General features: G+C 38.2%; 2 protein-coding genes across 4 annotated transcripts in view; one reads left to right on the top strand and one right to left on the bottom strand.

The window, feature by feature from the left end:
• jupa (junction plakoglobin a) overlaps positions 1-2,623 on the top strand; it is a 22,732-nt gene extending 20,109 nt beyond the window's left edge. For 2 of the 3 annotated variants that reach the window (XM_079648667.1, XM_079648666.1), the window contains 4 exons: positions 61-182; positions 457-496; positions 944-1,067; positions 1,661-2,623. In XM_079648667.1, the coding sequence (XP_079504793.1) occupies positions 61-182; positions 457-496; positions 944-1,065 (284 nt within the window). In that variant the 3' untranslated portion in view covers positions 1,066-1,067; positions 1,661-2,623. Of the gene's footprint in view, positions 1-60; positions 183-456; positions 497-943; positions 1,072-1,660 lie in introns of those variants that run through there. The other variant, XM_079648668.1, reaches the window with a different exon arrangement.
• LOC307018607 (A-type potassium channel modulatory protein KCNIP2-like) lies at positions 2,280-13,913 on the bottom strand. Its single transcript, XM_079648929.1, has 9 exons — positions 13,529-13,913; positions 7,070-7,168; positions 6,779-6,903; positions 6,579-6,648; positions 6,057-6,127; positions 5,475-5,582; positions 5,238-5,342; positions 4,349-4,411; positions 2,280-4,269 (listed from the first exon to the last, which is right to left on the bottom strand). The coding sequence occupies exons 1-9, from the start codon at positions 13,599-13,601 to the stop codon at positions 4,222-4,224; spliced, it is 762 nt and encodes a 253-aa protein (XP_079505055.1). The 5' UTR covers positions 13,602-13,913; the 3' UTR covers positions 2,280-4,221.

Below are 13,913 nucleotides of genomic sequence, written 5' to 3'. Positions count from 1 at the left end.
TATTATTATAAGGAGTGGTCGTTCTTGTACATGATTGAATATTTCCCTTCTTTTTTCCAGCTACTTACGCAGCAGCTGTGCTCTTCCGCATCTCCGAGGACAAGAACTCAGACTACAAGAAGCGAGTGTCGGTGGAGCTCACACACTCCCTGTTCAAACTCGACCCCCAAGCATGGGAGTTGGTGAGTGTCTGGCGCCCTCCACTGACAACTTGACATAAAGACAATTATTTTTATTTTTATTTAATGTATTTAGAAATCCTCCCAACTCTTTGGGTTTAAATCTTGGCAGCTTTTATAAAATGCTGACATCAGTATTTAAGAAGATTCTGCAAACAATTGGTTTTGAAAACTGTTTTTTATTAAATTATCCTAATAATCCCTTAAGGACTATAAATAAACTGTCTATATTGAAGTGTTGAGTTATTTGACCTTTGTCCTCTCGTTACCGCCGCAGGCCCACAACAGCCTCCCCATGGATGGACCCTATTCAGAAGGTGAGTAACTATGCCTGAAATCTGCACGCACATTCCCCAGCACCGGGTCACTCCACCACAGGGAGCGACCGCAGTGTGACGTGCTGTCATCTGCTAACGGGACGCCGCCCTGCTGAAGCAAAATTAAGAAAGCCCATTGACATCATTTGGAAAAGAAGATTGTATTAGTCATTACATTGGGCAAGTCTTTCAAAAATGACTTGGTATCCGAAAATGCCTACTTAGAATCTCTAAATAAGGAAAAACATCGTCAAAATGTTGACTAGGTATCTTAAATAATAACCTTAAATGTCAAAATGACTATCTTAAAATAATATCTAAGTAGCTAAAATGAATGACTTGATAACTTATAAATAATGACTAAGCATCTCGAAAGAAGAATTTAAGCATCAAAAGATCATTATTTATATCTCAAAGAAATTAAAAACATGTTTTGTTATGTTGCAGAAATGGATCCTAATTTTGCATCCTACGAAGCGTACCCAGGGGACATGCACATGGACAGAATGGAGGGAGTGATGATGCCGGACGAGTTCAATATGCCCTACGAAAGAACGGACCCTTATTAAAGGTCAGTTGAAGCTAACGTTGCCTCAGCCAATCAGGATCTGTTTTCTTAAAATCCCCCTGAGAGATTGGTTTTAATTAATCCGCTTTTCTCGAATGATCATTAATAATAATAACGACCAGATGAGAAGCAATTTAATAAACAAAACATCTCCTGGTATTCTGTATTAAGATAAGTCGTTTGAGCTACGGAAGCCCTGAGAGGCTAGTGGGAACTTTTTTTCGTGGTGATCCATTTGATGATATGCCAGGATAATCTTTGTAATTTCTTTCAAATAATTTCAATGTAATCTTTGGAAAAGGTTCTATATTTTTGTCATTGTTTGTGTTAATTTCTCTCTTTCAAAGGAACATGTATTGGTTTTTTAGCAAGTTTGTACTTATTGTGGTCTAATCTTATCCAATGTATTTATTAGTCTGAAATTCAATTCCACTAACATTTTCTTTGACTTATGATATATAGGATTGCTGTAAAAGTAATACAGATCTGGAATGTTTTTTTATTTTACGATGTAAACATAATGCAGACCTATTTTCCCCGGAGACAAAAAACTGAAATCTGTCTCGAGTAATCATTTTTCTTTGCTCTTCTTATAGTTCCAAAAGAGACGGAAAGGTCTTGCGTAGGACACGGTGACGTACTGGGACAAAGAAGAAGATCTAGTCGTCCGTAGAGATTATTCCCTCTGCGCTCAGCCTGATGTAATATATGCAATTATCACCGAGTACGGGACTCATAATCTTAACGGGGCTCAACTTTGTTTTATAGTATAATTCTGCTGATTATAACTCTGACGATGCTTTTAGGTTTCTGTTAGAGAACCTTTTAAAAGACTGTGTGCATGTGAGTGTGTCTGTGAGTACGTGTGTGTTTACGCTTTTGGGTGGGTATTCTATGCCAAAGAGATTTTATTTTGTGATGATAATTGTGTAGCTTCCTTCTTTTTTCTTTTTTTGTACGTAAAAAAAGGAAAAGAGTAATAGTTGAAAACACTGCCGGAGGTGGCTCAACGTGCACGGTGCACATGCTCACCGTTTCTTTTCTTAACGCCTTTGTAACAGACACTGCTGTCTACGCTGTAGTTTTGACATTATATGCTGTCAACTTTCTCCCGCCTGACCCAAAAAGAGTTATTTTACACACGCTCGCTCTTTTCTAGCGGCACTAATTCAGTAGGAATGAACAAATGAGAGGTCTATGAGGGAGCAGTGTGTAGGGCCCCCCCCCCGCTAGTTGTTTTTTTTTTAGGAATTTTTTCTCATCTTTTATAAGTTATTCACTGGGAAAGGTTCACATTATCCGGCATTAGCAGAATATAACAAAGATGTCTCTGAGCTGAATTAGAAGCGATTTCTATGCGGCCGTAATCATTAGATGGAGAACAACAACGATGTGGTTTTACAGACGTTTAAATACATTTTAGTCGACGTGTTGTGATGTAGACGGGGACGGCCCTACAGCCGGAGCGAACTACTGACAGGGAACATTTTGTCTTTCTACTTAATAAGAGTTTTTACTGAAATTTTGTTTAATAAAAATAAAGGATATATTAAACATAATGGTGTCCATGTTTTCAATGATTTACCGGTTTTCCAATTTATGAAAATATTTATAGTTGCATGAAATGTAAATGCACATTTGAAGTCGTTTTTGCACATGAAGTAATATTTAGCAATTTCTCTCTTTCTTTTTCCCTTTATCTACAAGAATAATTGGTGTTTTATTTTTGGAAAAGTCCAGCACAGAGAACATGTTTTTTGAAACGTATTCTGGCTTATAACAACTCATTGATGTGATCGATCAGGTCCACATTAAGTCTTTGAAGCAGCTAAAACTGAATTTTAATATCAAATGAATCAGAAAACAGAACATATTCAGTCTTTAAACCTTAAAAATAATGCTTTTGCTTACTCGGGTCAGTGTTGTTGTTTTTTAGGGATTCTGTTAGTCTAAAAGTCAAATTTTATTTTATTTTTTTTTAATTAGTGAAAATCAGGATTTAAACAATAGTATTTGTTTATTTGTCCCCGAGGGGAAAATGGGTTGCAGCACATCACAAAGGCATTTAAAGAAGAAAAGACAATACGTCACTGACAACAACATAGACACACATTAAAACCAGATATTGGCAGACATGACAAGGGGCCTATAGGCCCTCATTTGCGAAATAGGGGGGACAGGGCCAGACCAGCTGGGTAAACAGTGCGTCCTAGCCATAATTTATTCAGGAGTTTGATGGCTTGTGGGACGAAAGACAGCCTAGATCTGTTCTTTTTTAAATAAGGAGATTCAAAGGAATTGAGAGTATAGATTGTGCCTTTATCATACTCTCTTTTGGTTCATTACCTTTGCAAAAGAAAAAGCTATAACATGACCTAAACCTGTGGCTGGAAAACCTTTAACAATATGAAGGAGAACTGTGACATTATTGGATGTAATATTTCAGCTGGGCATTAAAAAAACTACTTTTGAAAACACTTTTGCAAAGCAACGGTCGTTTTATTGAACTTAATCATCGTTCTTTCTTACCTAAATAAATCAACATTTCAACAGCCAGTCGGAACATCATGCACACACAGTATACGGTTTTACAATACATGTGATTGGTGAGAACAGTCGTATCTCATAGGAACATTTAGGACAGATTTAAAAACATGTTATTCTTAGATTATTGCTTGTTTTCAAACCTCATCCCTTCATCAGAGCTGTCCTTAAAACTGAGTACAAAAAGTGATACTTTACATTTTCTACAACATTTTGAGCATTGTTCAATTTGCTCCTTGAGTCTGCACATTCATTCATGCAAGAGAGAAAGTACAAGTGAATGAGTAAAGAGGCCTCGAGAGAAGCCTGCATATATCTGCTTGTTTGACCCTTCTGTTCATCAATGTTTATGTAGCTGCTTTTCTACAGCATTAAATATGCGTGTTCAAATCATTCTGCTCAGAACATTTTCTCAAGATCTTAAACACCACATGTGTGAGGCCTTCCTGTACACTTTTGATAAAGACATTTCAGGAGAAGATGGGTTTTGGTGTAGATATCCTCAGGACATTGCACCGCTCTGTTTAGGATCCAGGAGCACCGTTCACTCCCTCTGGGGGCTGAAGAACTAGATGAGGTCCACGCAGAAGAGAGAAATCTAGTTCCTAAAGATTTAGATCACATTGTCGAACATGTGCATGGACTGCATGATGCTTTCATCCTGGATGAAGAAACAAGGGGACACAGTTAAACTCCTGAGAAAGCTGCAGAGGGATTTGAAATGGTTGGACGCAGCAGACCTTTTGGCATGTGTCCAAGAACTCCTCGATGGTGACCACTCCGTCTTCGTTCTTGTCCATTTTCTGAAAAATAACAAACAGGGAGAGATTTTTCAAAGGGTAACTAAAAGGAAAACATGAAAGCTTTTAGTGTTGCCACCCAGCGGAAACCTTAAAAAGTGAATCCGAAACAACTTAAAGCCTTAATTTGCATTCTTTCTAATGGCCGGCAGGAGGCCACTTCACTGGTTCGAAAATAAGTCTGTTTCTATAGAAGTCTATGAGAAAGTGATCCTATCTTCTAGTTAATTTATTAACTCAGTAGACTATTTCATATTAAGGTTATGGTCTTAAAGGTGGGTTATGTAATTTTGGAGAAACCAGCTCGAGTGCGCTGGAATTTGAAAATACACAACCGGATTGATTGTCTTATTTATAGTAAAATAGACAATAAAGCAGGTTATGCTTTAGGTCATGGCTATCTTTTATGGAGAAGTCCCTCTCACAGCGTGGCTCTGCATTTTGTTGCATAAAATACTTTCCAAGGAGCCGGCTGCTCATTTTTGCCCCATTCGCTACATTTGCTAGCGTTAGCTTTATCTGGTAACTTTAGCGTGCCCTGCTCCTTCCTGGCTCCACCATCTTTAAACCGCTTTAAAAAAACAAGATGGTGCAGACCAAAAATGCCAAACTAAATTCCTAAAAAACTGTAGTCCACAACATGTTGTAGCAGCAGATTATTATGGATTCATTTCAAATGTTTTAGCAGAATAATTCTAGTGAGATGTAAAACACTTTAAAAGCACAATTTTAGTTAAAACCAATTAATTGCAAGTCCAAAATTGAAAAAGCAAATCGAATCAAATACACCTGAATCATTTGGTGTGGCGTCAACATAATATGTGTTTACCTGGAAGAAGTTGTCAACATGCTCCTTCGAAGCATTGTCCTTCATGCAGGGGTAAGTATACTTCCCCATCATGTCATAGATGGAGCCCATGATGTCTGTCATCTCCTGGACAAGAGAAGGGAGGAGAAGAGATGTGAACAAATGAAGCGCCACCCAGAGCTGCCCATATAACACGAGACAAAGAGAGAGAGAGAGAGAGAGAGAGAGAGAGAGAGAGAGAGAGAGAGGTTCACGTACCTCTCTGGTGATGCAGCCATCTTTGTTGAGATCGTACAGATTAAAGGCCCAGTTGAGTTTATCGGTGATGGATCCTCTCAAGATGATGGAGAGACTGACAATAAAGTCCTACAACAAGAGAAAGAAACCAGAGCTAGGATTGGGATCAGAAAGTGATTAGGACATCAGTCGGAGTGATTCAAAATATAAATATAGAAGCAAGAGGATCAGGAAAGGGAAATAAGGAAAAGGGATATTGGTATATATTGGTCTTGGTAAAGAAATATGTTACAGCCATCATCAGAAAAAAATGAATGCTTCTAAATATTACACTTCTCTTGGTCTCTGCAAGTTTGTATTTACTGTGGGGTAAAGCCAGTGAATATTCGATTCAGTAGACATATGGTAGTATAGACTGAAGTAGACAAAGATTACAGTAACAAACCAAAGTTACTAAGTGCTTAACAATAGATGTTGTCTTATCTTAGTCTTTTAAAACGACAGAGTTGTCACTATGGAGCATAAAGGAGGGAAACTCAGAAGTGGAGAAAATGAAGGGGGACTATTGGCTGGACAGCATAGCGTGAAGGGGGGAGACGTCACCTCAAAGCTGACCGATCCATTGTTGTGGGTGTCAAAAGCTTCAAACAGGAAGTGTGCATACATACTTGAATCTAGATAGAAAGAGAAAATAAAGTGAGAAGAGTGATCCAAAGAATGCAGTATGGACTCAAACAGCGATATCATCTGGTGTCGTTTTTAAAAGTCTTTAACAATGAAGCTAGAAGATGCACAATATTTTACATTTAATACCACAAAAATGCTGGTATCTTGGTAAATAGATTGAGAATAAAGCTTAAATATATGACATAGATGAGGTTGATAACTATGGAAGGTATTTTCTGCCAATATGATGAAGGAAAAAGCTGACACTAATAGTCATTATGATGAAAATCATATACTATAACTCACTATTTTGAGAGAATTGCCCTTTATTTTTACTATAATAAGTCATTTTTTTAGATAATTTTTTTAAATACAAAGCAGTCTTTACTTTGTTTAGAAGTCTAAGTTTAATTTTTTTTTTTCGCTGGCTGAGAAGGGCCTCCATAGGATCTGACTGACCTCCATGAGGGAAGAACTGAGAGTAGATGCTTTTAAAAGTGTCTTCATTCACCACCCCACTCGGACACTCCTGCCAAATGAAAGAAACAGATCTGTAAACGGAAAGCACACCGGCTTTCTCATGCATACATCTAATTCAATATCACTCCATATGGTCAGTAAAAATAATTCAAAAGTGCACAAATCAAACATTGACTGACGTTTTTGAATCCCCGGTAGAGGACCTGCAACTCTTTCTTGGTGAAGTTGGTCTGCTGTACGAGGCGGTCGATCTTCTCCGGTCGGTAACGCACCGTCGACAGTTCGTCATCATCACTTATGTTACCTGCATGAGAGATAAATGAAATAGTTACTCCCTAACATGAAATGCCTTGTCGAGAGAAAATAGAGAAAGTGCTAAAAATACAGAAAAGCAATGAAGTCAAAGAGTGTCAAAAGTGTCAGGCAAAAATATTTAATTGAATAAAGTGATAATGGACTGTGTCACTTGCTTTGAGTAATGGAAGAGCTGGAGCCAGAGCGACAGCAGGGCAGAAGTTTGAGGAGGCGCTGCTTTATGGTCTTTTCGTTGGGTTTGGATGGTGGATTACCTGGAAACAACCAATCACAGCACAGATTAGCGGTGGATAGAGTGGCCCACATTAGGAACACCATGTTAGATGGATACAACGCTGGCCAAGCTACAACCAAATACTTTTCATTACTTTTCAACGCAACTTAAAGCTCAAAAATTAGTTTGCTGACCTGGCTTTGAACCAGTGTGACCTGTCGGATCAAAGCTGTGGGAGAGCGTCCATCATGTGAGGGCTGAGGGAATGACTGGATATAGAGAGGTCAGTCAGAGTGTGACCTACATGCTTCAGACAGGCTATAGGAAGTGTTTGTAATCCTTTTTTTTTAACCAGAAGGTGTCTTTGAATACAGACACCGTATTTAATTGATTTATTCTTTGTTTTTTGTGAGGTGACACTACTCATTTCAAACCTTTATTTAACCAGGTGAATCCCATTGAGATCATCGATCTCTTTTTCAAGGGAGACCTGCAATGCAACAAAAGTTTAAAGGTCCCATATTAAACACTTTTTTAACAATATATACTAGGTCTCTGATATATACAAAACATGTCTCTGGAGTGTTTGGCTGAAATACCAAACAGGCCCTCTGTTTCAGCCCTGTTTCAAAAGTGCTGATTCTGCTGTAGCTTAAATGCAAATGAACTGCCAAACTCCCCACGCCCCACTAAGAGATGATTGGGTTTTTTTTTTTTAAATATGGTGCTCTAGGAAGAGATTCAGGTGATAAAGTGGGCGGGTGTTACCTTGGTAGCTTATTGGCTAATGGTTACACAAGCCCAAAAAAACCTTGTGACATCCCAAAGTGGCCAAAATCTGATCAGCTCATTGTCAAGACAGGTTTTTATATAAATGTATCAGGACAAGAGGGGAATATTTTTTCCTCAAACTTTGAGTCTCTTTACACAGAGGGGACACATGTTTATGTATAAAAGTCATGAAAAAGAGGATTTTTCATAATAGGAGACCTTTAAACAAACATGTTGCCACGTCTGGACCTGTATGCATCCTTCCTGCCACCAGAGGGCAGTGTTGAGCTACAGTCAGATAGAAGTTTTCCCATTTATAAGGCCTCAAAGTCACAGGAAGGAAGAAGATATACAGACAGGAAACAACTATGTATGGAATGCCATTTCCACAAAGTTTCTCATTATAAGGTCTTAGAGGGGGTTTTTTTGTTTTTAATCACAAGGCTACTTTTTTAAGTTTAAGTTCTTTGTACGTTTTCAATGGTTGGGAAACATTGAAACCGGATTGAATCTGGAGGCATTGAAGTGCTCTAACGGATGAGCAGCTTCAGTCAAACAGGGGTTTCTGATGGCACAAAGAGCAGATTCACAGGATCCACGTGGCACCCAGACTTCACACTGAGACACTGAACCACCACGGCCTAACCAGGTGAAAGGCAAATAAACACACCCACAATACATTTAACACAGATGAATAAGGCCAAAGCACACAAAAGTTTTATTTAACAAAGCAAACTCTACATACAACCCTTTCAATAACACACCAACAGCAGTGTTAGGAACTGACTGTGGTGGCTTTCAACTGTATTAGTACCAAATGTAAACTTCAATGTATAATAAATAGATGTATATTCATAAAAAGCCGACTCAAAAAGCAACTTTGACAACAGATTAATTTGATTGGAAAATGACACAAACAGCCATTCTGCAGGACGACAGAAACAACATCAAACCTCCCTGCTGTTTTATGTCTATAGCTGATATATTTAGACGCGACAGGGTGCAGAGCAAATATAAATATACATATTTTCCAAGTTATCAAAAAGCTCTCTTAGGGAAGCTGTTTGATGTTAAGCAATCTGGAAAAAACAGAGCGAACCAGGCATTATTTAAAGAGTTACATAAGATCATAAGCCTCAGCTGGACAAAATGTAACTATGCACTGTCAGCCAATATAAAGGATTGTGTGCATGATGTAACAGTATAAGCAAATGCGACATATTTTGTGTATTAAACTCTGTGTGGCAGATTGTAGCAGTAAGTAACATTTCAGCTGTCCCACTTAACAGACTGATCATTGAACGTTACGTCTCCAGGGTCGAACTGATGGATAACTGAGTTATTTGAGCAGAAGCTGAGATCCTCCATCACTATGGAGACCCTTTTGGTGACAATCCATTGCAACCAATGCAAGCCCTCTGAGGCGGATCGATACGCCCGTCCCTGCTGTTATCGACACATTCAAGATACTTTCATCCACCGGTGCAAACTAACTTTAAGTTTGGAGGGAAAAAAGTGAAAGGCACTGAGAGAGTTCAAGGAATGAGTCCAAAGGCTTTGATGGGGAGTCAACCAGTTAACAGTTGGTTATTGAGCACTTTGGCAGGTTTTCTGTGGGAGACTGGCATAAATCATTGCATTTCAGTTCATGTTGAAGGGAGAATTAATAAGTCAGAGTATTTGCAGACTTTCCAAGGCCTCAAACTACTTCCTAAACTAAGGGCTTTAAATAAGGAAAAACTCTGTTTGAATTTGAGTTTAGGAGATTTAGTTAATCACAGTATTAGGATTAAAGATTCCCAAACTGACAGCTGGTAGGTTTTTTTTCTTATCAAATGTAAGCACATTGCTCTCAATCACCTCCAAATCCACAGTGTAACCACAGCTTGCTGACCTCCATGGCTCTCTAAAACAAAAGCTTAATTTCCTCCCTGACTATTATCTAATAATAACAAGCAACCATATTTTAGCAGATAATTAGTGAATAAAGAAATGTAATAGTAAGTGAATAAGTAATAGTGAATTATTTGTTACCATAAAATAACTAGTGAAAACATATGACCCGACTGCTGAAATTCATGTTATCATGGCCCTAAACCCCACTACATGAACCATTCTCAGTTCATTTCCAAGGACATGACACCTGGAGTCGGGTCAGGAAACAACAATCACAGTCAAATGTTTAGAAACAAAATAAAAATGACATAGTATGGTATGTCGTACTCTTTCCAACGGTAGTCAAATCCACCAGCAACTCGAAAGATCGTAAAATACCCTGTTTTTCAACCTGTACAAAGGCCTTTGAGTGAAATACAACAACACCTTGCCAAGTTACGAGGGGGGGGGGGCAAATATATAGTCCCATACTTGATTTCTTCTTACAACTTAACATTTTGTTTTACACAGTTTTTAGCAGATAAAAAAACAAGGAAAGCCAGAGCAATGTCCACCTGTCTTTAATGCTAAACTGAGCTGTCTGCAAACATAGCTCACATTTAATATGACATCTACGAGTGGGAAAGAGAGACTATAAGTGAATTTCCCATTATGTTGAGCTATCCCTTTAAATGAAAACATGACATCATGGCCCTTCATCAGCAGCAGTCACTGTAACATGTGAAGTGTAGAAAGTGATGACTTGATAAATGTAGTGTCTATAATGTATAAACACAGCCAGGAGGAAAAAATCAGCTTTACTGCGGCAGGGTCTCAGTCTGTAGGGACTTAGACCCAAGGGTCGTCGGTTCACGTCCCGACCAATGCAAAATATATGGAGTGTGGACTGGTGGAGAGGTGCCAGTTCACTTCCTGGGCACTGCCGAGTTCCCCTTAAGCAAAGCACTGAACCCCAAACTGCCGGACTGACTGGCTGCCTCTCCGCTCTGGACCTCTCCAAAAATGCCTGTTTGTATTTGTACTTTGTCTGTATAACAAAATAATGCATGTGCACCTACTTGTACTGTGTGTCTGAGTAAATAAAGGTTAATCTTCTTCTCACAGCACAGCCACTACACATAAACACACTCACTGCACAGTTTAATGTATGCAGCTGATAAATCATTCAAATGTATTTTTGACAGCCTTTCTCTACCATGAGTATTTTTTGTTGCTTCCTTCATCCATACATTTGACATGACTGTTGGATGCTTATTGTACAGATACAATAGATACAAACAGCAAATACTGCAGTTACACAGTTTTGTGTCTCAGGTTGTTGATCACCACAGCCCCCCTGTGCTTCCCTCCATAATAAAAAGGCGTGTTTGTGTGAACTAAAGCCTCACTGTTTGTGCACCTGTTCACTGTTTGGTTAACCTGCTGCTGAATGGATATCTCATTGGCTACAAACATCAGCCAATAAAGCTGTATGCCATCTGTGCATTTTAAACAGTGGTTAAGGAGGATCCTGCAAGGGGAACAGAGCTGTGCCACTCTATAGATGTTATATATGTTTATTTTTAAAGGAATACTTTTTTGGAATGTGTCACAAGACAGACAAAACCAAGTGAAAAAAGACACCAACGGTGTGATGCTTAATCCCTAAATAGACTTGTCTTTGCAAAGCACTCATGAGGAAAATAAAAGACTGAATAGTCTGACGAACAGAGAAGCCTCACTGATCCAATTATACTATAATCACACACACACACACACACACACACACACACACACACACACACACACACACACACACACAACACACACACACAACACACACACATCCACAAACACACTAACAGTCAAAAGTCTATATTAGAATACAACTTAAAACATTGTTTGGGTCTTATCTACATTTTTCTTCATGACTAAGAAACGGGTGTAAAGTAAACAGGTTTGTAAAGATTTTTTTTTTTAAAGAAGACACAGGTGAAGATTTGGATGGTGATTATTTGAGAGTTTGTTGTTGCAATAATCTTTTGGGACACAAGGGTTTGGAGTATGGCACCCCTTTACGTCTTTAACGGACTGAAAGCAATCCTGTTTTCTTCAATGTGAGCTTTGACGTTCAAAGGATACGTTTTCCCGGATGATGCTTTTTCTTTTGCAGAGTCATTTTCCCACGTGTTTGCTCTTGTAATAATCTTTCCGGCAGCAAGGGGCACAACTTCTCCATGTTCTAGTAGGACTAAAAGTGGCAACGATAATAATACGTTTCTTGCAAAAAAGATAGTTATTACCGTAATTTAATGTAGGTGACTTATACACAATATAATATATGTACAGTATTTTGTGTTTAGTGTGCACGGAGATCTTGAAACCCACCTTGAAGAAAACATGAATACTCTTAGTCGTATTTAGAATATGCTGCCTCTTGTGTCCAAATGGTGTATTACAACAACAAACCATTAAGTACAAAGATTAACCTGGCATCTCTTTTTAAGTAACTTTTAGACTCATAAGCACAGCAGTAAAAACATTTAACTTCAGACTTAGAAATGGATTACCAAAATAGTTTTTAAAAAATCCCTTGCTTTTATTTTTATTTGAGTAACGGCATTTTCCACTTCAATATTAACTGTCAAGACAGTGCACTTGCTTATTCTGTCTGGCAAGCTATTTTCAGTTTATGTCTTTTTTCATGTTAAATAAGTTATTTCCCAGAATCTTATCAAAAGTACTTATTAGTTAAACACAATATTTCAAGTGGGAATTTTGCAGGAGAAACTCAGCTTTATAGATCCGTCAATGAAAACGATTAGTGTTAAATAATAATAATAATCAAATAATGTGTTTAGTTTAGTTTAGTTTAGTTTATTTATTTATAGTGTCGTGGACAGTCCCCATCGATGAACTGTCACAAAAACAGTAAATGGTGCAGCTTTAGCCGACATGGCTAATTTCCAGCTGTTGTCCCCGGCCAGATGGTAATAGACACCCTTAAAATTATAATATATCAACAGCATTAGTTATAAGAAAATATATAGAAAGAAAATAAAAAGGAGGAAAGACAAGTAGATACCGGTGTGAGGATAAAAGAGAACAATAAATAACACACGTTACTACATACAGTGCATGTCACATATAGCACATCACAATCACATAACAGAAACGAGGGCCAACATCCATGATTACAACATGTAACACAACATGTAACACAACATGTAACACTCACGCCATACTCAACACAGACTAGTATGTGCAGGTGTAGTTCTCAGTGAACCATGTTTTTAAGTGAGCTGTGAAGGTGGTATGTGCATGTATGTCTTTGATTTGAGTTGGTAGAGAGTTCCAGTTTTGTATTGCTGTGCCCGAGAATGATTTGTTCTTTTAGTCGAGGACAACTCTACTTTTTATAGCATATTTAGAGCATTTTCTTTTCGACATGACCAACATTAATATCACGTATTTGTGATAGGCCTGTTAAATATGATCATTTTCATTAAATGGATCTGTTTAATATTTCTTACAATTTATTAATCGTTAAAGCTATTAAATATCATTAAAAAATGGAAATTCCAATCACAGCTTTCACAGAACGCAATGATATTGTCCTACAGTTAAAGCAATAATACAAAGTTTATATTACACAATAATTCAACAATGGCTGTTTTTTGTTTTTATCTTTGTTTTCCAGGGCAGCAGGAAAGCAGTTTCCAAGATAGTTTTTAAAGAGGACAAAGACTGATACCTGTGAGCGGGTCGTAAGATCTGTCCAGCTCTCTGGAGTCAGAAAAACTCTGGTCCTGACTCCTGGATTTCATGTTTGTTGTTTGTATCACTTCTTCCCGGAGCCCCGCGCTCAGCCTGCAAGACACGGCGCGCGTGTCGGAGCCGCAGCTCGTCTATAAATTCACTCCCGTCTCAGATAAATGGAGGACAGAAAAGTGTAGAAAAGATCCGTGCAAAAGGAATAATGTTCTCTATCCAAACTCTCCTCAGCAAAAGCGCGCTCTTCAATGTCACTAAAAGGCTTCTTCAGGCTAAAGTGTTACATGTAAGGTTGGTTTACAGCAGAAATAAGATTATTTAACTTTTATGAAAGTCCAAACATCCAGGAGAAATAACAAAGACTC

The sequence above is a fragment of the Notothenia rossii genome, assembly GCF_949606895.1.
Source record: "Notothenia rossii genome assembly, chromosome: 1".
Lineage (NCBI taxonomy): Eukaryota > Metazoa > Chordata > Actinopteri > Perciformes > Nototheniidae > Notothenia > Notothenia rossii.
Note: the sequence above shows the minus strand (reverse complement) of the source record. Positions and strands in the feature narration are given on the sequence as shown.

What these genes read in the sequence shown, in the direction of transcription:
- LOC307018607 (XM_079648929.1), bottom strand. Translation starts at nt 13,601, where the DNA reads ATGAAATCCAGGAGTCAGGACCAGAGTTTTTCTGACTCCAGAGAGCTG. An exon ending in CAGCTCTTCCATTACTCAAA is followed by an intron (nt 6,904 to 7,069) that starts GCAAGTGACACA and finishes TCTCTCATGCAG; the next exon opens with GTAACATAAGTGATGATGAC. An exon ending in TCTACCGGGGATTCAAAAAC is followed by an intron (nt 6,649 to 6,778) that starts GTCAGTCAATGT and finishes TTCATTTGGCAG; the next exon opens with GAGTGTCCGAGTGGGGTGGT.